Source organism: Notolepis coatsorum (genome assembly GCF_963971535.1).
Source record: "Notolepis coatsorum genome assembly, chromosome: 2".
NCBI lineage: Eukaryota > Metazoa > Chordata > Actinopteri > Aulopiformes > Paralepididae > Notolepis > Notolepis coatsorum.
The window spans coordinates 62,277,588-62,303,387 of NC_140166.1; the positions used below are offsets into that span (position 1 = coordinate 62,277,588).

The 25,800-nt window shown below is 46.3% G+C and overlaps 1 protein-coding gene across 1 annotated transcript in view; it reads left to right on the forward strand.

Moving 5' to 3' along the window:
• Positions 1–259: 259 nt before the first annotated feature.
• The window catches only part of serinc4 (serine incorporator 4), a gene marked incomplete at its 3' end in the record, with an annotated part of 93,571 nt that continues 68,030 nt past the window's right edge, over positions 260–25,800 (forward strand). Inside the window, exons 1-2 of the mRNA XM_084308184.1 lie at positions 260–336; positions 23,645–23,812. Coding sequence (XP_084164310.1) covers positions 265–336; positions 23,645–23,812 — 240 coding nt within the window. The 5' untranslated portion in view covers positions 260–264. The remainder of the gene's footprint in view (positions 337–23,644; positions 23,813–25,800) is intronic.

A 25,800-nucleotide genomic window follows, 5' to 3' on the forward strand; every position in this document is an offset into this window, starting at 1 on the left:
CCCCGAAGGTTCTAAAAGTCGCCGGGACTCTGTGCTGTATGGGCTGCTCTAGTGGGACCAGGTTGACTGAGACGACGAGGTTCCACAGCTCCAGGACCTGGGGCTGGACTTTTTTTTACCAGACAGTTTGGTGACACTGAGGCGAGGACCTGGGGCTGGGGCTGGGTTAGGGAGGGTTACCACCACCATGAGGCGGTTCTGACAGAACTTCTTCATGTTGGAGGTGGTGGGAGCGATGTAGCGGCCGGTGGGACCAGAAGCACCATGTCGTCGGCTAGCCGGGGGCGGAGCCACAGCGGAGCCTACAGCCACTTCCTCAACATGGTGGCCTATCAGGTGAGACTATAGCTGAGCATCATCAACTCATACTCCGTTAAGGATGTCAACGCCCTGTTTAATGTACTGAATTAGTCGCCAGAGTTTTTAAGAACAGAAAAGACTGAACAAAGTTTGATTACCTGCCAAAGGACTGGTGGAACTAACAGACACCAGTGTGTGGCTGGTGGTATTATGTAGTAGTACTCTGACTGCAGCCCCGCTGAGCAGGTTAAGTGCATTGAAAGGCGCGCCGATGGCGCAGTGTGTTATGCATTGAAAGGCGCGCCGATGGTGCAGTGTGTTATGCATTGAAAGGCGCTCCAATGGTGCAGAGTGTTATGCATTGAAAGGCGCGCCGATGGTGCAGAGTGTTATGCATTGAAAGGCGCTCCAATGGCGCAGAGTGTTATGCATTGAAAGGCGCTCCAATGGCGCAGAGTGTTATGCATTGCTTTATTAACACTTTGGCTGCCTAAGGTTAAATTCATGATATACCATAGATTGCCAGCGCTATTTGTCTATGGAGAAAGTCCCCTTCTTTGCGGGGCTATAACTTTTTAAATTCTATTGCTACATTGCCATTATTAGGGCCCATTCAAAGTCCTATATGTATTGTTCATTGTGTAGCAACGTTAAACTTTTTCATTCACATATTCATAGTAAAGTATGGTCTAATGTATAAGTATGTTTTCATCTCTTTCTGCAGCTTTCTCCAGAACGTGATATATAGCCCCAAATGCATTATATTGATGATGAAATACAGTTTGATGGCAATCAGCGCGATATAAAAAATTCCAACTAGACGTACTTCTAGAAGTTACTACACGTCATCTGATGTTGACCGGATGGGCGAGGGGGCGTTTATAATTCCGTGGGCAGCGTTATACCAATCATCTAATGTGGGTCAAATGTTGATAATAGCAGTTAGTATCGAAGACGGTAATGTTACACGCTGAAACTCACCCCAGTCTCCGCGCGCCGTTGGGCGATCATCGTAGAGTAGAAATCTTATCATTATGGGATATATTTTTACCCGGTCCATCTCCAGCTTGTATAATGGTATATACGTCCAAATCATGTTGTTTATCGAGTTATTGCCAATCGATCACCATGTAGCGTGACGAGCCAGAGTCCCATGACCTATAGCGAGCGCCCGGAAGTACTACGGACGTCTAGGACAACCTCTATGCCACATCCTGTTTGGCGATTGCGCCGATCGGCCACCAGATGGCGCTCCTGAACCGCCAGAGAGCTCAGTGGGTCCTGCTGGTGGATCTCAGGCCAGCGGAGGGGACATATGAATCCGATCGCAGATTTTTGAAATATTGATATAAGGACGACGTAACGCGTCCTCCGGCAACTTTAGCATGGCCAGCAAAGACGTCTAAAGACGGTTCCCGGCAGTCAAAGTGTTAACAGATTGCAGAACGGGTACAATACAGTACGGCTCAATACAATACTGTAACAGAGAAGCCGTTGGCCTTGCTGAGTTTGTTATTTGATCCAAAGAGAATGGACTCTGTTTTACCCTAACTCTGACCTCTGACCCCAACCTGCTCCTAACTCTGACCTCTGACCCCAACCTGCTCCTAACTCTGACCTCTGACCCCAACCTGCTTATTCTTTATCTATTTTTTATCTAGCACACTCTCAGGAGCAAAACAGAAAAAGCATTTCATATAAAAGTATTCTGTATTTTTGTATGACAACTAATAAAGAAACTTGAAACTTGAACTTGAAACTTGAAACTTCTACAAGGTCCATTTGCATGTTCTTGGTATCTGATTCTAGGGACATCTATGGATCTCTGGGAATGTATTCCCAGTGTCAGAAATATTGTCTGTTACTAGGCTTGAGTCAATTGTAATCAACCAAAGGAGAATATAAATCTTATTTTTATTTTATTAAATGTTTTCATCTTTTCTTTTTATATTTGATATTTTTATTACAGTTTTTTTTAGACATTACAGTAGACACTACGAACGTGACATACATACACGTATAAACAAAACAGAAAAAATAATAATAATAAAAAAACTGAACAAGACACCAAAAAATATATAGAAAGAAATAATAATAATAATAATTAAAAAAAATTAAGATATTTCTTTTATAAAAAAAAGTCAAATAAAAAGTTCTCAGAGCACTTCATGTTACAGAGTCGTTCCTATACAGTGTCCTTGTTTCAGGAGGTGAGAGATGTAGTCAATTGTTCCACATAGGAGATAAAGGGTTGCCACACCACGTCAAATTTTCCACTTGTTCCCTGCAGAGTATATTTTATCTTTTCAACTTTTAGATGGTACATTACATCGCAAATCCACCTGCCAAATGAGGGAGGATGTTCGTTTTTCCAGTTCATAAGAATGAGACGTCTTGCTAAAAGGGAGGAATAACCGATACAGATCAGTTGTGCTTTTTGTAGATGTAAATCCTCGGAAGGAACACCAAAAAAAACAGGAAATGACATGGTTCCAGAGTAGAGCTTAAATATGGACGTTGTTTTCATCTTTGATGGTGAATAACACCATGCTCAAATTTACCAGACATGAAAAATTGTGCTCATTCAGTACCTTCTTGAGATCACGTGTACAAAAAATCGAAGCAAATTAATAAAGGGAAGATGATTAAACAGGAGATTTTGTATATACAGTACTGAATTCTGCCATCCGGACACATGCAATTTGAAACATTCATCATTGCACTGAGATAAGATTGGAGACTGGATCAGATTGCACTGAGAACTGCAACCCCCCCCCACCCACCCCATCATTCATTTAATATTTTATCACATACCTTCAGACATATCATACATACCTTCATATACATTATCAAACATACATACATTCATCTTATTATACATACATACATACATACATACATTCACTCATTATCATATATACATTCATATACATTATCAAACATACATACATTCATTAATCTTATCATACATATATTTATCTGTTGGGAAACGGCTTAATTAATTGATCTGTAGCACCTGTTTAGTCTTGTTATATCCCCCTGTGTAGGGGGAGGAGTCCAGGTGTTCATGAGGGCTGTGTGGCACCTGTGGAGGGGGAGGAGTCCAGGTGTTCATGAGGGCTCTGTGGCACCTGTGGAGGGGGAGGAGTCCAGGTGTTCGTGAGGGCTGTGTGGCACCTGTGGAGGGGGAGGAGTCCAGGTGTTCACGAGGGCTGTGTGGCACCTGTGGAGGGGGAGGAGTCCAGGTGTTCATGAGGGCTGCGTGGCACCTGTGGAGGGGGAGGAGTCCAGGTGTTCGTGAGGGCTGTGTGGCACCTGTGGAGGGGGAGGAGTCCAGGTGTTCATGAGGGCTGCGTGGCACCTGTGGAGGGGGAGGAGTCCAGGTGTTCATGAGGGCTGTGTGGCACCTGTGGAGGGGGAGGAGTCCAGGTGTTCATGAGGGCTGCGTGCGTGGCACCTGTGGAGGGGGAGGAGTCCAGGTGTTCATGAGGGCTGCGTGGCACCTGTGGAGGGGGAGGAGTCCAGGTGTTCATGAGGGCTGCGTGGCACCTGTGGAGGGGGAGGAGTCCAGGTGTTCATGAGGGCTGCCTGCGTGGCACCTGTGGAGGGGGAGGAGTCCAGGTGTTCATGAGGGCTGCGTGGCACCTGTGGAGGGGGAGGAGTCCAGGTGTTCATGAGGGCTGTGTGGCACCTGTGGAGGGGGAGGAGTCCAGGTGTTCATGAGGGCTGTGTGGCACCTGTGGAGGGGGAGGAGTCCAGGTGTTCATGAGGGCTGCGTGGCACCTGTGGAGGGGGAGGAGTCCAGGTGTTCATGAGGGCTGTGTGGCACCTGTGGAGGGGGAGGAGTCCAGGTGTTCATGAGGGCTGCGTGGCACCTGTGGAGGGGGAGGAGTCCAGGTGTTCATGAGGGCTGCCTGCGTGGCACCTGTGGAGGGGGAGGAGTCCAGGTGTTCATGAGGGCTGCGTGCCCAAGGAAGTGGTTGCTTTCCCTGCATCAGTTACAGTGAAGGTGACTGAGGGAAGCGCCGTGAGTGTTTGTTAGTCTGTTTGTCTCTGTGTCGGGCTTCACCAGATAAAAGGTTACAGTGTACAGTAGGTAACTGAGGGAAGTTATATAGTAAAAATAGTGTCGTCTATCAATATGACGTTATTCTGGAGCGCATCTGATAGACCAGGTAGTATCTAGTAGTTTTGTTATTTTGATTATGTCACTGTTATGAATGTCACCTCTGCACCTTGGAAGGCTGGGCAATAAAAGCAACATCAACACCTTTTATTCCAACTACGCCATTTTTGGAGGGGAGCGAAAATGGACCCCGGCGTCACAGTCCCCTTTATAATGGCAGAGTTCAATCTGGATTTAGTATCACCAGGCGTGATTCACAAACCGTGAATAAAATCTACTGTAAGTACTAGGTGTAACTGAGGGGTACAATTCCCTGACTGTATTGTTAGATATGATATTTAATACCACTACCTCTTGTACTTTAACTTCTGGCCATCCAGTACATGATATAAGTATGATGAACACTTTCCCACCTGATGAAACGAATCCACACAAATGTACAAATCGAATATTTAATATAGCAAAAGGTATATACAACGTTCACTTGTTTACACTTATGATTTGAAATATGCACTTGTATGGCAAATGAGTATTCGTAGGTAAATCAACATTGAATGTCCAATCTCTGGTTACGCAGGGAGTAAGTATACAACCTGGATATTTAGGAAACTATAGCGATGGTACTTAAATGATTATAGCTGGATACACTAAGGGAGGGGGGGGGTCCCGCTGGTTGTAAGACAGTAGGAGGGGGGGGGGTAGAGAAGCCGCTGGCGGTATCCCATCTGGCCGACGGTTTCTTGGGAGAATTCAAAGTCTTGAACACGGTGCCCACAGAACCTCGGTCCGCAGACGAATACAGCTGGACCCTCTGGTGGACGGTAGCTGCCGGTCCACAACGGAGAGACGTGAGGCGACCTCACTGGTGTAGAGCGCCGTCTCACCTGGAGTCCTCTCCGGGGGGTAGTTCCAACACTCCGCAGTGTTGGCCGTTATCCATGGAATAATCAAAGCACCCAAAGCATAATCCAAGCCGTGGAAGGCTCGCCGTCGTCCGGGTAGAGTAATCCAATATACAGGTCCAGTCGCCCTGGCCCGGAGCTCCTCGGATGCAAGCACCACTAGGGGTCTGCCCAGCCTGGTTAAGCGTCCAGATAACGTCAGGAACGATGGGGGTACTGATAACTTTATAACTCTAACCGAACGATGCACCATACATAAATAGACTATTATTAGCTTAATAGAATACGTCCAACTCGACGGTATAGTGCCAAACTATGACTATTCAACTATTAATCCGCACGATATCTCAATGCCTATTCTGAGGCCAAGTAGGCCTTACTACACCACACGTGCGTCGTGGGTGAGGCTTCGCGTCTGTCACTCTGTTGGAGGGTAAAGAACTGGACTAAAAGGAAAGTTCTACTTTACTTGCGCCATATATATATGCGCTATGAACAAATAGTACCATTCGTATTTCGCCAGACATATTCCTGCGCGGAACCGGGGCTTGCCACGACATGTTGGGCGGCACGATTGAACTTGAACCTAGGGGTATGGCAACCTGGCGCCAGGTTCTCGTCCAATGGTAGAATGAAACTATTATGGGCTGTTTAGTAGACTAAAGGGACATTCAGTGCATATTGTACAAGGAATATACAGGGGATATCAAACGATATACAAACACTATTTAAATATATATATAAATAAATATATATATTCGGTTTAATCTGATCCTTCACAACAGCCGCCCCCTAATTAGTCCCACCTAATTAGCTAAGCAGAGACAGATTAACCGCACTGTCTACCACTCAAGGTCCGCTGTAAGGGTCAGTCAACTCACAAAGTCATGGGGTCATGGTCATCATCGATAGTATCTGGGAGTCGGGGCAGTTCTATGAGCCTCGCCACGGGACGTGTGTAAGTGCGCCCTTGGACGAGTACTTCAGCTGCTCGGACCTTGCCATCGGCACCGGTGATCACTTTGCTTACGCGGCCAGCCGGCCACATAGCTCTGGGTAGTGACTGGTCAATAATCATGACGACTGTTCCTTCTGTCAAATTGTCTCTCTCTTTTACCCACTTCTGGCGGGTCTGTAGAGACGGTAGGTAGTGGAGTAGGAAGCTGCTCCAAAACTTGTCAGCTAGTACTTGACTGTACCTCCACATTCTTCGGCCGTTCGCTTCTTCAGGCCTGTACATTGTCTGGGGTAGCGCGGGGTCCAGCCGCCCCATTAGGAGTGTGTTGGGGGTGACTGGGTCGACATCTGCTACATCACTGGAGACGTAACCGAGGGGCTTTGAGTTCAATACTCCCTCGATCTCCGTGAGGACTGTCATTAGGACTTCCTCCGCCACAGTCTGGGCCCCAAGCACGGCGTACAGGGCTGTCTTTATAGAACGTACTTCTCGTTCCCAGGTTCCACCGAAGTGGGGTGCGTTCGGGGGATTAAACTGGAAGTCAATCTGGGATGGAGCGAGGTGGGTCTTAAGTTCTGGGCCCATAGCTTGGAAGCTCTCTCTCAGCTCTCTTTCTCCGCCTTTGAAGTTTGTCCCGTGGTCAGACAACAATGTAGACGGTTTTCCTTTCCGTGATGTGAATCTTCGGAAGGCCATAAGGAATGAGTCTGTGCTCATGGTCGGAAGGAGCTCGATATGTATCGCTCTGGTGGTCATGCATTTGAATACAATACCCCACCGCTTCTCGGTGCCTCTTCCTCTCTTTATATACAACGGGCCAAAGCAGTCCATGCCTGTGGAGTGGAATGGCTTGTCGCCGATTCGGAGGCGACAGGGGGGTAAGTCAGCCATCCGTGGTATGCTGGGCTGCGCGCGCCACTTACGGCAGTCTAGACAGGTTCGCTGGAAGCGCCGTACTGCTTCTCTGCCTTGCAGTATCCAATAACGACGTCTGATCTCCGCGAAGACTCTCTCTGCTCCTGCGTGGTGTACATCCTCGTCGTATTTCTTTATGATCAGATCTGTGACCTTGTGTCGGCTGTTCAAGACGATCGGGTACTTAATATCATCCGGTAGATCGGGGGCTCTCCGCAGGCGACCACCCACTCTGATGAGATTATGGGCGTCACTCTCTGGTGCCAGGTGGAGCAGTCTGCTGTCTGATGGGACGGGGTTTCCTCCCTGTAGACAGTCTAGCTCATCGGGGAACGAGTCTCTCTGGGCTCGTTGTAGTAGAAGAAGTTCTGCTTCTTCGTAGTCAGCTGCTGACATGTCAGTGGTGGACTGAATCTCTGGGTGGTGCCGTAGGAATGTTCTTTGCTGCGCACTCGCTAGGGTAATGCAGTCATCTATGTTGGGGTCTGTGGAGGCGACTGTGCTCAATCCACAGAACATAGGTTTCTTGTTCTCAGCCTCCTCGTTACTTGCTTCCCGTGGGGTGGGCGTAGGCCACTCTCCTTCCGGGAGCTTGAGGAATTCTGGTCCGTCACTGTAGATGTTGCGACGGGTTAGGTCATCCAGAGACATTCCCCGGGTGATGACGTCAGCTGGGTTGTGTTTGGTGTCCACATACCGCCAGCTCGCTGCTTCTGTTAGCTCTTGAATCTCGGTGACTCTGACTCCCACGAAGACTTTGTATCTGCATGAATCAGACTTGATCCATGTGAGTACTGTCGTGGAATCTGACCACAAGATTGTTCTGTGCACCGGAATGGTGAGTTCACGTTGGATTAACGTGGCTAGATGCGCTCCTGCTAGGGCTGCGCAGAGCTCTAGACGTGGGATAGATTGTTGCTTTCGTGGGGCTATTCTTGAGCGGGCCAGGATGAAAGCAGTGTGTATCTTTCCTCCCTTCTCTTGGGCACGCAAGTAGGCCACCGATCCATAGGCTACTTCGGAGGCGTCGCTGAAGACGTGTAGATCAATCTCGCATGTCTCTGGCCTCACTGTGGATGGGAAGTAGCTGCGGCGTATATTGACGCCTGGGAGTGAGCGGAGTTCCGTCTCCCACTCTCTCCATGTTGAGGCAAGGTGTGCGGGTATTGGGTCGTCCCAGCCCTGGTCCTTGTCCCATAGTGCTCGTACAATCATCTTTGCCCTGGTGGTGTAAGGTAGAATACATCCCAACGGGTCATATTGTCTGGCGAGTGTTCTGTACACACTCCGTCTGGTGGTCGGTATCGCCGTCGACCTTCCCTGCTCTGGAGCCAAGGGTTTGTGTCTATAGTGGAGCGAGTCTGTTTTGAAGCGCCAGACTAGTCCTAGTGTCATTTCTTGGGCTTCTCCTGGGATGGTCGCCATCCAGGTCTCGCTGCTGGCAGCCTTGTCCGCGGGGGAGAGGCTGCGCAATACGTGCGGGTCACTGCTGGCCCACTGCCTGAGATCAAAGCCGCCTTTGATCAGGGAGGCGCGTAACTTGATTAGGAGAGCCTCGGCTTCTTCTTGAGTCGAAACGCTTTGTAAACAGTTGTCCACGTAGAAACTGTTCTTCACACTGTGTTGGACCTCTTCATCTGCTGCTGGGTCCTCTGCGACGTGTTTCTGTAGTGCAAATGTAGCACAGCATGGGCTGCATGTGGTTCCGAAGGGGAGTACTTCCCACTGGTAGATGGCTGGGTTCTCATCTCCGATCCTCTCTCTCCATAGGAACCGCAGCAGGGGCTTGTCCTCCTCTACTAGTCTCACCTGCAAGAACATCCCTTTGATATCCCCGCTGATAGCCACCTAGTCCTGGCGGAAGCGCAGTAGCACGCCTAGTAGGGAGGGGCCGAGTGTGGGGCCGGGCAAGAGCTCTTTATTCAGATTTTGGGATCCGATCTGGTAGCTGCAGTTAAACACAATGCGATCCTTGCCGTTGTGATGGACCTTGTGATGCGGCACGTACCATGATTCGGTCGTCTGATCGGCCTCTTTAATGTCAATCTTTGTTACGTGTCCCGCTGTGATTAGCTTCTCAATCTCAGCGCGGTACACACTCTCTTGAGCGGGGTCTTTGGCTAGGCGCCGCTCCGTGTTCAATAGATAGCGCTCCGTGGCGTCTTTCTTTGCGTGAAAGGTGGGCATTCCCTCTCGCCTCAGGAGTGGAGTTGCGTATCTCATCACTCCGCCGACTGTGACTCTCTTTGTCCCCTGCTCGAGTAGGTTGATGGCGTAAATGTCTTCTTTAGAGCGAATATCTTTCTTTTCGTTCTTAAAGGGCATTGTCTCTAGTGTCCATAGCCTCTCGACATGCTGCAGGAGAGTGGTGTCTTCTTCTGTCGTTCTGGAGTGGAGGCAGCTAGTGGCTGCTGTTCGGTTGAGAGATTTAGCGAGGGGGCCTTGTAGGGTCCACCCTAGGCGGGTCTCGACTGCTGCAGGACAGCCTCGGGGTCCTGTATGGACCCGGTCAATCGGGACTATGAGTTCTGCATGGTCGGAGCCTATCAGCAGGGTCGGGGTAGCGCCGTCTATGAGCGGGATAGGTAATTGGCGCAGGTGCACATATTTATCCATCAACTTGGCGACAGGGTAGGTGTACTGCGATAGTCCTATTTCTTGGCTGGTGAAAGCATTTGTAATCTTGTACCGTCGCTCTGGCTGCCCGTTTGCTGCGATAGTGAAGGAGACATTCTCGCCCTTTATCGTCTTTAAATCTCTTCTTATTGTCCGAATCGTCATTTCGTTCTTGCTCCCCCGCAGTCCCAGCTGGGCCGCAGCGGACGCGAGCAGAAGGGTCTTCTCTGACCCGTCATCAAGGACGGCGTAAGTGTCCATGACTTTATCTTGGTAGCTCAATGTCACACGGACTACCTTTAAGAGCACTTGGGCGCCGCTGCTGCTGGCGGGGTCAATGTACATGACACTTGCCTTGGTGCCGCGCGATGGTGCAGGTGGAGGCTGTCTTCTGTTACTGTCGTGTAGTATATCTAGATGGGCTCCATCGCACCGACTGCACCTTTTCTTTAGGCGGCATTCGGCTGCCATGTGTGGCCGCGCACATCGGTAACAGCGCCTGTTGGACTTTATCCATTGACTCACTTCTTCTGCATTCATCTTTGTGAATAGGTCACATTGTGACAGCCAGTGTTCTTTCTCACAGTAGGGACACGCTATCTTCCACTTCTCTTTTCTCGAGGGGGTGCTGTGACTCTTACTGCTCGGTACTGACTCTGATTGGTGCATGACAGTCACCGATCTTCTTCCATCATTTATTCTCCTGGGTCCCTCTCTGGAGCTTAGCGTGCTCCGCCCGAATGTATCCAGTCGTAAGCTGCTGACTTCTCTCGCCAGGAAGTCGGCTAGATCAAGGAGGGATGGCTCGGGGCCGTTGGGATCCCGGTAGTCTCTCTGCCGCCAAAAACGCTCCTGTCTTGCGGGTGGCAGCTTCTCCAAAATCCTCTCGACGTTAGAGTTGGCGTATAGCTCATGCATGCCCTTTTCCCGTTGCGCTCCCAGCATCCCTACCAGGGACTGCACTTTGATTGACAGGTCGTCTAATGAGCGATTGTCTGTGGCTGGGGGTAGGCGGTCAATATGCCTTATCTCTTGGATTACGTAATCCCATATACGTCCATATCTCTGGTCCAGCGCTGCAAGGGCCGCTGTGTATGGTGTCGAAGAGGTGGCATAGGCTAGCGCTATATTGTGTGCTCGCGGTACTTTCAGGTGCTTCAGTAATATTGCATACTTGTGGCGTTCATCAGCGACATCCACCATCATTGTCTCTAAGCACATCCGGAGCTCCGTGTACTGTGCTCGACTCTCATAGGCGAAGTCTGGAAATGACGGCGTGGCAATGTATGACGCCGTGGATGGCTGATACATCGGCGAGGGTTGGGGGAGAGACCTCCTGGGCGAGTCCCCTCTTGCGCCTCGCTGTGGGCTGGTACTGACAGGGTACCATGGCCCGCTGGTCCAGGTGGTATTCCTCGGGGCTGGTCGTGCGTCGTGCTCACCCGTGAATAGAGTCGGGGGTCTGTAGCGCAGCGCCGCGGGGGTATAGCCTGGACTGTACTGGACCTCCTGGTCCGGTGGAGTACTGTGCTGTCGTCGGGCTTGGTTCTCCTCCTCTCCCTCTTCTTCCTCTATCAGATCTTCCAGATCCTGTAATCGTTTATTTAGCTTCTCCGCAGTGTATGCCGCTCCTTCCTTGTAGCTGGGTCTCGCTTGAACCGGTCTGGGAAGGGGGTCTGCGGGGGGTCTAGGCTCGGTCTGTTGGTCAAGTTCAGGGTCGCTTGCTCGTTGAGGAGACGCTGCCCTTGACTGTTGTCTCGACGAGTTCCTTGAACCCCTGGCGGAGGGAGAGGGTGTTGCCTTGCGGATCAGCTGCTCCATTAGCTGCGCTTGTAACTTGTCGCGCTCGACTTCGCGCTTGGTGAGATCTGCTTCTCTTTGGGCACCGGCAGCGGCGCGCTGGGCGTCGGCCCGGTCTCTTGCCATATTCTCTTCTGTCTGAAGGCGTCTCATCTCCAGGCGTGTGCGCTCTTCTTCGCTCCGTTGTTGTGCTTGGAGACGGTCGCGTTCACCCTGAAGTCGATCGTGTTTGGTAGAGGCTGTCAGGCTGACGAGGAACGCCTGTTGTAGCATCCTCTCCGCTTCGCTGGGGGAAGGCGGTTGTGGAGGTGAGCCGCTCCTGCGTGAGCCGCTCCTGGGGGTACTCGTTGGGGAGTCCTGGAGCTCTATTTCCTCGGCGCTCTCCTCCTCTTCTTCCGTGCAGAGTTCTCTCTCTGTAGGGTTGTCTTCCTCCCGGTGCTGGTCGGGGACTACTTCTTGGGTAGTGGCGGGGGGTAAAGGCATGTCCGCTCCCTCTTGGTCCCCACCGTGAGCTTGGTCAGTTACATTAGGACCTACTAGGGCCTCTGTGGTTGGGGAAACCTGGTCGTTAAGGTCAGACATAATTTTACTTTCTACTTTTACCGCGTTTACCGTTTGTCGAAGGCTAGGTAGTTGACTGACAGTGTAAGCCTCTAAGTACTGAGGTGTCTGTCATCTGCGCCGCGGGCGTTCTAGGTTAGGAGGACCGTTTCGTGGAGTGTTCATCATAGGCCATTTCAATATTAATAACACTATATTAATATTACACTAGTTACCATCCGGCTCGAAGGACCAATTGTAACTGAGGGGTACAATTCCTTGACTGTATTGTTAGATATGATATTTAATACCACTACCTCTTGTACTTTAACTTCTGGCCATCCAGTACATGATATAAGTATGATGAACACTTTCCCACCTGATGAAACGAATCCACACAAATGTACAAATCGAATATTTAATATAGCAAAAGGTATATACAACGTTCACTTGTTTACACTTATGATTTGAAATATGCACTTGTATGGCAAATGAGTATTCGTAGGTAAATCAACATTGAATGTCCAATCTCTGGTTACGCAGGGAGTAAGTATACAACCTGGATATTTAGGAAACTATAGCGATGGTACTTAAATGATTATAGCTGGATACACTAAGGGAGGGGGGGGGTCCCGCTGGTTGTAAGACAGTAGGAGGGGGGGGTTAGAGAAGCCGCTGGCGGTATCCCATCTGGCCGACGGTTTCTTGGGAGAATTCAAAGTCTTGAACACGGTGCCCACAGAACCTCGGTCCGCAGACGAATACAGCTGGACCCTCTGGTGGACGGTAGCTGCCGGTCCACAACGGAGAGACGTGAGGCGACCTCACTGGTGTAGAGCGCCGTCTCACCTGGAGTCCTCTCCGGGGGGTAGTTCCAACACTCCGCAGTGTTGGCCGTTATCCATGGAATAATCAAAGCACCCAAAGCATAATCCAAGCCGTGGAAGGCTCGCCGTCGTCCGGGTAGAGTAATCCAATATACAGGTCCAGTCGCCCTGGCCCGGAGCTCCTCGGATGCAAGCACCACTAGGGGTCTGCCCAGCCTGGTTAAGCGTCCAGATAACGTCAGGAACGATGGGGGTACTGATAACTTTATAACTCTAACCGAACGATGCACCATACATAAATAGACTATTATTAGCTTAATAGAATACGTCCAACTCGACGGTATAGTGCCAAACTATGACTATTCAACTATTAATCCGCACGATATCTCAATGCCTATTCTGAGGCCAAGTAGGCCTTACTACACCACACGTGCGTCGTGGGTGAGGCTTCGCGTCTGTCACTCTGTTGGAGGGTAAAGAACTGGACTAAAAGGAAAGTTCTACTTTACTTGCGCCATATATATATGCGCTATGAACAAATAGTACCATTCGTATTTCGCCAGACATATTCCTGCGCGGAACCGGGGCTTGCCACGACATGTTGGGCGGCACGATTGAACTTGAACCTAGGGGTATGGCAACCTGGCGCCAGGTTCTCGTCCAATGGTAGAATGAAACTATTATGGGCTGTTTAGTAGACTAAAGGGACATTCAGTGCATATTGTACAAGGAATATACAGGGGATATCAAACGATATACAAACACTATTTAAATATATATATAAATAAATATATATATTCGGTTTAATCTGATCCTTCACAACACTAGGGATGCTCGATATTGGCTTTTTTAACGATACCGATATACCGATATTGTCCAACTCTTAATTTCCGATACCGATATCAACCGATATATGCAGGGTTCCCCCCCCCCCCCCCCCCCCAAAAACGGAATAATTTCAGGTAATTAACATTACATATCTCTTGTTGTGGAATTAACACAACATTATGCATACTTTTGACAATAAATAAAATCATAATTAGTTCTTACTTGCTTGCCTGGGTAAATAAAGGTTCTAGAAATGTAAAAAAAAATAAAAATAAAATTTTTTTTAAAACCGATACCGATATTTTCCGATATCACATTTTAATGCCGATATCGGCCGATAATATCGGTAGGCCGATAATATCGGACATCCCTAGTAAGTACAATAACTTTTTTACTTATAATGTAAATTTATCTGCCATTTCTCATCAGATTGCAACGCCGCTTTTTGCTAGACGTTCACAGAAAGGTAGAGAAACTAACTGCTTTCTGTTTTATGGCAAAAATAACGTTCGGGTTTATGGGATATATTAATCCCGAAAAATAAGAGAAATAAAAAAAGTCAATCCAGAAGTCAGATGATTGACAGGGGCTGGCATGAGATGGGAAATGTAGTTTATTTTATTTTATTCCAAAGCCCATCGAAAGTCCTGGCTCTCCTGTGTGTAGTCCTGCTGTGCTGCTCGGGTTGGGGCTCCCTGCTGTGCTGCTGGGGTTGGGGCTCCCTGCTGTGCTGCTCGGGTTGGGGCTCCCTGCTGTGCTGCTCGGGTTGGGGCTCCCTGCTGTGCTGCTGGGCTCCCTGCTGTGCTGCTCGGGTTGGGGCTCCCTGCTGTGCTGCTCGGGTTGGGGCTCCCTGCTGTGCTGCTCGGGTTGGGGCTCCCTGCTGTGCTGCTCGGGTTCCCTTCTGTGCTGCTGGGGTTCCCTTTTAACCCTCTCACTGCCGCACTACCAAACGGTTAACCCTTTCACTGCGACAATACACAGAAGGTTAACCCTTTCACTGCCACACAACAGCAGGTTAACCGTTTCACTGCCACACTACAGAAGGTTAACCCTTTACTATCACACTACCGACGGTAACCGGCGGTAGTGCGATAGTAAAGGGTTAACCTTCAGTACTGTGGCAGTGAAAGGGTTAAGGGTTAGCAGTGTCTCTTGCCTTTAGGGCTTCACACACTACTAAACTATGAATTCAAGGTTTCTTGGGAGGAAGACCTGGATTGTTTTGTGGGAATGGCGTCACCTAATGCACTTCTATATAAACTAGGGATGTCCGATATTATCGGCTGACCGATATTATCGGCCAATATCGGCAGTAAAATGTGATATCGGAAAATATCGGTATCGGTAAAAATTTTTTTTTTTTTTTTTTTTTTTTTTACATTTATTTAACCTTTATTTACCCAGGCAAGTAAGTAAGAACCAATTCTTATTTTATTTATTGTCAAAAGTATGCATGTTGGTTTAATTCAACAAGAGATATGTAATGTTAATTTTTACTTTTTTAATTATCATATTTTGCACAGATAATGCTTACATTTAGAAAGCCTTTTGAATGCATCCAGTGAAATTATTAGTTACCTGAAATTATTCTGTTTTTTTGGGGGGAAACCCTGCATATATCGGTATCGGTTGATATCGGTATCGGTATCGGAAATTAAGAGTTGGACAATATCGGAATATCGGTATCGGTAAAAAAGCCAATATCGAGCATCCCTAATATAAACTCAACAACTCCCTCTGTGTGATCACTGGTGTTGTCTGATGAACAGTGTCCATAGTGTTAGTGTTAGGGGTTAGCACACCTTCTATATAAACTCAACGACTCCCTCTGTGTGATCACTGGTGTTGTCTGATGAACAGTGTCCATAGTGTTAGTGTTAGGGGTTAGCACACCTTCTATATAAACTCAACGACTCCCTCTGTGTGATCACTGGTGTTGTCTGTGATGAACAGTGTCCATAGTGTTAGTGTTAGGGGTTAGCACACCTTCTATATAAACTCAACGACTCCCTCTGTGTGATCACCGGTGTTGTCTGATGAACAGTGTCCATAGTGTTAGTGTTAGGGGTTAGCACACCTTCTATATAAACTCAACAACTCCCTCTGTGTGATCACCGGTGTTGTCTGATGAACAGTGTCCATAGGGTTAGGGTTAGTGAGACCGCTATACCAAGAGGTGAATTCAAATATCTCTGTCTCTGCAGAGGGCGCTGATGGCCCTTCAGCGCCAGTGCTTTATCCAATGTAGGATAGGACTTACTTGCGAGTGCTTAAAATATATGAAATATAATAGCAATATATGTTAGGGTTAGGGTTAGTTAACCCTTGCAGTGATAGGCACTAGATGTTAACCCTTGCAGTGATAGGCACTAGTTAGGGTTAGTTAACCCTTGCAGTGATAGGCACTAGATGTTAACCCTTGCAGTGATAGGCACTAGATAGGCCACACAGCTTGTGACACCTCTTAGATGTGTTAGGTGGTGATTGGGAAGGTGGATGGAAAGAGAGGAAGTGGAAGACCAAGAAGAGGCTGGGTAGACGACTACTGTGATTGGAGCGGAGTGAGAGGCGGAGACGGAGTCACGGAGTTGGAGAGAAGAAGTGGGGACAGAATGGGTTGGAGAGTGATAGGCAACCTTCGGAACGAAGAAGCCACCTGATGATGATGACTGTCAGTACTGTTCGATTTTAGCGCAGCTTTTGATCTCATTGATCATGAACTGCTGCTTACAAAACTAGCTGATTATGGTTTCAAACACTCAGCAACTAACTGGATGAAAAGTTACTTATTCATGAGACCACAATGTGTCCTGTTTAATGGAATTTTATCAAGCGTTAAAATGCTACAATGTGGAATTCCTCAAGGAAGTTATATTCAATATTTGTAAATGATAAGCCACATTAAAAAATGCGAGCAGTTCCTTTTATGCAGATGGCACTACAATATATGCTTCGGCAAGCAATGCCAAAGACCTCGGCAGTCTTCTTCAAAGCGAGTTAATGCAGATTTCTGAATGGGTCACGGTAAATAAGCTGAAACTAAATGCATCCAAAACAAAATGTCTGATTATTTTGTTCAAAGCATGCTCAGAGAGAGAATCACAGATAAAATATTTCTTAGCAGGGTGCAGATATTGAACAAGTTAAGGAAGCCAGATTGCTCGGAGTTATAATAGATGAAACACTCTTGGTCAACTCACATTAACAATATTGTAACAAAAATGAGCAGAAGTATTTCAATTATTAGACGGAATGCCTATTTTTGAACTGACACACAGCTACCAAGCAAGTCATACAATCGATAGTATTGTCACATCTGGACTACTGTCCAGCAATCTGGTCAAATGCATCTAAACAAGATTTAAATAAAATACAGCTTACTCAAAATAGAGCTGCAACACTTGCAAGTTTCAAGTTCAAGTTTATTTATTAGTTGTTATATGAAATGCTTTTTTCTGTGTTGCTCCTGAGAGTGTGCTAGATAAAAATAGATAAAGTATAAAATAGAAAGTCAAAAGTACATAAACAAAGTGTAAACAAAAGTGTTCAATATACATATATACAATATACAATACAGAGTAGAAAAATGTGTAACTGAGTTACAATACAATACAGTATACAGTACTATGCAGAAATGGGACGAGGTACAACTTGAGGTACCTCATGAGGTCCAATGGGGTATGAATTGTAGTGCAAATCTCTTTACCAATAAATATAAAGTGTGTTAAAGTGTCTAAAGTGGGTAAAGTGGGTGCTACAGTGAGTTGTTTACTTAAAGTGAGTGTGTACGTGTGGATGTGTGTGTTGTGAGTGTATTTGATGGTTTGTTACATAGCGTTATTGTCGTTGCATAGCTCAATTAGTGTTGAAAAAATGCACAAGGAACTGTCATGGATGAGAGTCAATGAGAGACAGACTAGTGTGTAGTCTGATTTTGTTTATGAGAAATATGTATGCTTTACATAAACCTGTATGCCTCTTTTCGCAGCTGTTGCTTACTAGTGATGGTCATCATAACTATGGCACTCTATGCAAACACAAACCTGACACAAACACAAAGATTTTGTTTTAAATGCCAATTTATTTAGAACAAGTATTGCTGCCCTCTACAGGTCATAGTTGGGTTTAGTCTGCCATATCCTAACAATAGCTTTCACTGTAGTTTCAAGTTTCTTTATTAGTTGTCATACAGAAGTACAGAATACTTTTATACAAAATGCTTCTTTCTGTTACGCTCCAGAGACTGTGCTAGACAAAAATAGATAAGTATAAAATAAGTATAGCAAGTATAAAATAGAAGTCAACAGCTTTAAGTACCTCGGAGCCTACATATCCGAGGACTTGAAATGGACCACACACATTGACAGTGTTGTGAAGAAGGCACGACAACGCCTCTACTTCCTCAGGCGCCTAAGGAAGTTCCAAGTCAGCCAGAAGATCCTTAAGAACTTCTACTCATGTACAATAGAGAGCATCTTGACCGGCAACATCACCTCCTGGTTTGGGAATAGCACTGCACAAGACCGAAGCAGACTACAAAGAGTGACACGTTCAGCCGAACGCACAATTGGAGGGGGGCTCCCCACCCTCCAGAACATTTACTACAAGCGTTGCAAGGGCAAGGCTAAGAGAATCATTAAAGACTCCAGTCACCCGAACAACTGCCTCTTTGAACTGCTGCGGTCAGGCAAGCGATACCGGAGTCTCAAGGCGAGCACAGAAAGACTCAGAAGAAGCTTCTATCCCCAGGCCATCAGGCTGCTAAACGAACAATGAATGAACACTACACAACAACAACCACCAAACGCACATAGCACACACACCCACACGCACACACTCACTTTAAACAAACACACTGTAGCACCCACTCCACACACTTTATAGCACACACCCACTTTAAACAAACACACTGTAGCACCCACTCCCCACACTTTATATTTATGGATGAAGGATTGCACTACAACTCGTACACCTTACTGTAAATTGTACCTAAAATTGTACCTCATCCCATTTCTGCTTTGCACTAGATAGTACTGTACATTAGTACACTGCATAGTATTGTGTATTGTATATTATATGGTAACTCAGAACATTGTACATATGTCTATACCGAACACTGTGACCTCATTTTTCTTCTTCTAAATTCATGCTATATTATGTTATTATGTTATTTGATACTATCTTGTCTAGCACAGTCTCTGGAGCGTAACAGAAAGAAGCATTTTGTATGAAAGTATTCTGTACTTCTGTATGACAACTATTAAAGAACTTGAACTTGAACTTGAAGTCAAGTAGGTAGACAAAAGTGTTCAGTATATACATATATACAATGTTCAATGCAGAGTAGAAGTAACTGAGTTACCATACAATATACTATAAAGTGCAAAGCAGAAATGGGATGAGGTACAATTTAGGTACAATTTACAGTAAGGTGTAATGAGGTATGGGTTGTAGTGCAAATTCTTTACCAATAAATATAAAGTGTGTTTAGGTGTTCTAAAGTGGTTAAAGTGGGTGCTGCAGTGAGTTGTTTGTTTAAAGTGAGTGTGTGCGTGTGCTGTGAGTGCATTTGATGGTTGTTGCAGTGTTATTGTTCGTTGAGCATCCTGATGGCCTGGGGATAGAAGCTTCTTCTGAGTCTCTCTGTGCTTGCCATGAGACTCCGGTATCGCTTGCCTGACCGCAGCAGTTCAAAGAGGCAGTTGTTTGGGTGGCTGGAGTCTTTGATAATTCTCTTAGCCTTACCCATGCACCGCTTGTTGTAAATGTCCTGGAGAGTGGGAAGCCCCCCTCCAATTGTGCGTTCGGCTGAACAGGCCACTCTCTGTAGTCTGCTACGGTCTTGTGCGGTGCTATTCCCAAACCAGGAGGTGATATTGCCAGTCAGGATGCTCTCTATTGTGCATGAGTAGAAGTTCTTAAGGATCTTCTGACTGACTTGGAACTTCCTTAGGCGCCTGAGTAAGTAGAGGCGTTGCCGTGCCTTCTTCACAACACTGTCAATGTGTTTGGTCCATGTCAAGTCCTCGGATATGTGGACTCCGAGGTACTTAAAACTGTTCACTCTCTCAACCGGTGCCCCGTCGATGCTGAGGGGGCTGTAGTCCCTGACCCCCGACCTCCTAAAGTCCACAATCATCTCCTTTGTTTTGCTGACGTTCAGGGAGAGGCTGTTCTCTTGACACCATCCCGCTAGAACCTTGACCTCCTCCAGGTAGGCCCTCTCGTCGTTTGCAGAGATCAGGCCCACCACTACTGTGTCGTCAGCAAATTTGATGATTGTGTTGTTGTTCCGCTGTGCCACACAGTCATGTGTGTACAGGGAGTAGAGGAGGGGACTCAGAACACAGCCCTGGGGGGCCCCTATGTTGAGAGTGATGGATGAGGAGGTGCAGTTGCCTGCTCTCACCACCTGGGGTCTGCCCGTCAGGAAGTCCAAGACCCACTGGCAGAGGTCATAGTTCAAGCCCAGGTCCCTGAGCTTGGCTATGAGTTTGGAAGGGACTATGGTATTGAATGCTGAGCATTGTAGTGTTGTAAGATTAGGGTGTTGCCTGCTTCTTTAAGAGTGATGCGTTGTGGGATAGATAGGTGGTATATGACTAGACAATTTGATTGATTGATTGAAAACTTTAATTAACAGATTGCAGAATGGGTACAGTACAGTACAGCTCAATACAAGCCTTGAGGGGTCAGTTCACCCTGCCGAAACCCAGAACTGAAGCCTTAAAGAAGGCTGTAATGTACAGGGCAATGTTCTACTGGAATAGACTTCCACAATATTTAGTTTCAATTACATTGTGCAGAAAGAGATTGATTTTGGTTAAGTCTAATCTGTGTCTGATGAATGAATTCTTGTGTTGGGTTATGTATTAATTTTGAATGTCTTTGTCTAATTGTTATGAGGAATATTAGTATATGAAATGTCGAGCTGTTTTTGAACAAGTTTTAGTTTTCTCTGAGATGTTTCCGTTAGTTGTTTTATTGAGATTTGTTGTTTTATTGATATTTGATTTGTTCTATATGTTTGTATATTTTTTATTGTTCTATATTTGTTTGTATGTCTAATGAGGATCTGAAATAAAGAAATATGAGATCTGACAGGAACATATGCCATCTAACAGAGATATATGACATCTGACAGAGATATAATGCCATCTGACAGAGATATATGACATCTGACAGAGATATATGCCATCTGACAGAGATATTTGACATCTGACAGAGATATATGACATCTGACAGAGATATATACCATCTGACAGAGATATATACCATCTGACAGAGATATTTGACATCTGACAGAGATATATGACATCTGACAGAGATATATACCATCTGACAGAGATATATACCATCTGACAGAGATATATACCATCTGACAGAGATATATACCATCTGACAGAGATATATGACATCTGACAGAGATATATGACATCTGACAGAGATATAAGCTATCTGACAGGGATATATGACATCTGACAGAGATATAAGCTATCTGACAGGGATATATGACATCTGACAGGGCTCAGGATGTAGAGCAGTCGCCTGGTAATCGGGAGGTTCCCAGTTCAATTCCCACTCCTCCCGGGCAGCGTGTCAAAGTGTCCTTGAGCAAGACACTTAACCCCTAATTGCTCCCGATGAGCAGATTGGCACCTTGCATGGTCGCCTCCGCCGTCGATGTGTGAATGAACGGGTAAAATGTGAGCAACAAATTGTAAAGTGCTTTGGATAAAAGTGCTATATAAATGCACCATTTACCATTTGTAATTTTGTACCATATGACAGGGATATATGAGCTCTCCCTGGGGCAGACGCTAGAGGGACATGGCCATGCAACACAGGAGGCTTCCCTCACCCCCACTGGTGCCGGTGCATCTGTTTCCTTGTAGGATGGTCTCTAATACCCAGTGAGACAGTCTAGATTTAGACTGGTTGTCCCAGGTAGTCTGTTTTCTCAAATGTCGATCTTCAGGGACCCGACATGTTGAGCACCCACACACCCACTTGGGGCAGAGGGCCTGTAATTCTACTTTTGGCAAGAACGGTGGGTTTGGATTTTTGCAGGGTAGCCACCACCTGGTCTAAGCCATCTAGCCCTGCAGAACTCTAACCCTATATGCTTGCCTGTACCTAATATGTAGTATTATTGTTTGTTTGTACATTGTCTGTACATGTCTGCTGTATATATTTTGCATGATGTGTTGCATAACCTGTTCTCTATTAACTGTGTTGACCGTCGGAGTGTCGGACGTCCCGTGATGAAGGCCGGGAGGATGCGAGACCCTCTCTGCGTGCCCTCCTCTCTCCCTGTCTCCGGCTGTCTCGTAGTGGTGACCGGAGTGCTGGACGTCCCGTGATGAAGGCCGGGAGGATGCGAGACCCTCTCTGCGTGCCCTCCTGTCTCCCTGTCTCCGGCGGTCTCGTAGTGGTGACCGGAGTGCTGGACGTCCCGTGATGAAGGCCGGGAGGATGCGAGACCCTCTCTGCGTGCCCTCCTGTCTCCCTGTCTCCGGCGGTCTCGTAGTGGTGACCGGAGTGCTGGACGTCCCGTGATTAAGACGGGGAGGACGCGACCCTCTTTGCGCCGCCCCTGTGCCTCAAATAGATTCGCTATCAGCTCTATCTTTAATCTTTCAAAATGTTCAGTTGCTATGCAACACTACTATCACCGACATCTAAGAAGGGAGATCCCCCCTTGAATGGCCCTTCTAAGGTTTCTCTCCTCCACATTGCCTGTGGTACATTTTTCCCTATTGTTAGGTTTTAGTGAGTTTTTCCTTACCTTCGCGTGGGGTATGTCTGGGAGTGTTGCATTCATTTATTTATTTGCATTTATTTTAAATTTGTTGGACCTTATGGTGTTCTTGTTTTGTTCTTGACTTATTGTTATGTTTCTTCTTGACTTGTTTAAAGAAGACGTGTCCGGCCCATGGGGACATTAACGTGTGTTGTCGGGCCTTACAGATACATTTGATTTGATTTGATTTAACTGTATGCCATTATGTTATGCTTTCCTTTTTAGCAGCTTTTAACACCAGGCCCAGGGACAACAGTAAAAAATTTGCTTTGGCTAACACTGTCTCACACATTTACATTATGTTCATTAATGTGTGCTGTCCCTGTTCAAATAAAGTTTAAACTGAAACTAACAGTTCTGTATGTCATGTATGACAGAAATGTCATGATATATATCTATGTCATGTATGTCATAAATGTTATGATGAATTGAAAATGGGGGACCCTGATGTAAACAAGACGAAAGTCTTTCTCTGGTCTGCATCCCCTTAACAATTGTGTGTATTGAGCCGTACTGTATTGTACCCATTCTGCAATCTGTTAATAAAATTTTCAATCAATCAACCAATCAATCAATCAATCAATCTCCTCCCCTCTCCTCTCCTCTCCTCTCTTTCCTATCCTCTCCTCGTCTCTCCTCTGCTCTCTCCTCTCCTCTCCTCTCCTCACCTCTCCTCTCCTCTCTTCACCTCTCCTCTCTCCTCACCTCTCCTCTCCGCCCCTCTCTCCTCTCCTCTCCTCTCCTCTCCTCTCCTCCTCTCCTCTCCTCTCCTCTCCTCTCCTCTCCTCTCCTCTCTCCTCCCCTCCCCTCCCCTCCCCTCCTCTCCTCTCCTCTCCTCTCCTCTCCTCTCCTCTCCTCTCCGCCCCTCTCTCCTCTCCTCTCCTCTCCTCTCCTCTCCTCTCCTCTCCTCTCCTCTCCTCTCCTCTCCTCTCCTCTCCTCTCCTCTCCTCTCCTCTCCTCTCCTCTCCTCTCCTCTCCTCTCCTCTCCTCTCTCCTCTCCTCTCCGCCCCTCTCCTCTTCTCTTGTCAGATATGTTGTTGCTGTGGTCCAGGTCCCTGCTCGCTGTGCTGTGCTTGCTGTCCTCCAGTGAAGTCTTCCTCCAGTACGAGGGTGATGTACACCCTGTTCCACATCCTGGCCTGCGCCGTCTCCTGCCTCATGCTGTCACGCACCGTCTCGGAGGCCGTCCGGCAAAATGTACTTATCATAACACACACTCTTTATGATAACCCTAACCCTAACCCTCACGCACCGTCTCGGAGGCCGTCCGGCAAAATGTACCTACTTTTAGCAAATACGCTATAATAAGGAAAAAGAACACATTGAAAGCAGTCAATGGGATGAACATGGAACTAGTTAACCCTTAGAACTAGGGATGCTCGATATTGGCTTTTTTACCGATACCGATATACCGATATTGTCCAACTCTTAATTTCCGATACCGATATCAACCGATACCGATATATGCAGGGTTTCCCCCATCCAAAAAAACGGAATAATTTCAGGTAATTAACATTACATATCTCTTGTTGTGGAATTAACACAACATTATGCATACTTTTGACAATAAATAAAATCAGAATTTGTTCTTACTTGCTTGCCTGGGTAAATAAAGGTTATAGAAATGTAAAAAAAATAATAATAATAATAATTGAAAACCGACGCGGATATTTTCCGATATCACATTTTAATGCCGATATCAGCCGATAATATCGGTAGGCCGATAATGGATGGATCACTGTGGTAGTTTAACCAGAGACAGTCTATATAATGAGACGGGTCACTGTGGTAGTTTATCCAGAGACAGTCTATATAATGAGGAGGTGGATCACTGTGGTAGTTTAACCAGAGACAGTCTATATAATGAGATGGATCACTGTGGTAGTTTAACCAGAGACAGTCTATATAATGAGATGGATCACTGTGGTAGTTTAACCAGAGACACTATATAATGAGACGGATCACTGTGGTAGTTTAACCAGAGACAGTCTATAATGAGATGGATCACTGTGGTAGTTTAACCAGAGACAGTCTATAATGAGACGGATCACTGTGGTAGTTTAACCAGAGACAGTCTATAATGAGATGGATCACTGTGGTAGTTTAACCAGAGACAGTCTATATAATGAGATGGATCACTGTGGTAGTTTAACCAGAAACAGTCTATATAATTAGACAGATCACTGTTAGTTTAACCAGAGACAGTCTATATAATGAGATGCATCACTGTGGTAGTTTAACCAGAGACAGTCTATATAATGAGATGGATCACTGTGGTAGTTTAACCAGAGACAGTCTATATAATGAGATGGATCACTGTGGTAGTTTAACCAGAGACAGTCTATATAATGAGACAGCACTGTGTTAGTTTAACCAGAGACAGTCTATATAATGAGATGGATCACTGTGGTAGTTTAACCAGAGACAGTCTATATAATGAGATGGATCACTGTGGTAGTTTAACCAGAGACAGTCTATATAATGAGACAGATCACTGTGGTAGTTTAACTAGAGACAGTCTATATAATGAGATGGATCACTGTGGTAGTTTAACCAGAGACAGTCTATATAATGAGATGGATCACTGTGGTAGTTTAACCAGAGACAGTCTATATAATGAGATGGATCACTGTGGTAGTTTAACCAGAGACAGTCTATATAATGAGATGGATCACTGTGGTAGTTTAACCAGAGACAGTCTATATAATGAGACAGCACTGTGTTAGTTTAACCAGAGACAGTCTATATAATGAGATGGATCACTGTGGTAGTTTAACCAGAGACAGTCTATATAATGAGATGGATCACTGTGGTAGTTTAACCAGAGACAGTCTATATAATGAGACAGCACTGTGTTAGTTTAACCAGAGACAGTCTATATAATGAGATGGATCACTGTGGTAGTTTAACCAGAGACAGTCTATATAATGAGATGGATCACTGTGGTAGTTTAACCAGAGACAGTCTATATAATGAGACAGATCACTGTGGTAGTTTAACTAGAGACAGTCTATATAATGAGATGGATCACTGTGGTAGTTTAACCAGAGACAGTCTATATAATGAGATGGATCACTGTGGTAGTTTAACCAGAGACAGTCTATATAATGAGATGGATCACTGTGGTAGTTTAACCAGAGACAGTCTATATAATGAGACAGCACTGTGTTAGTTTAACCAGAGAC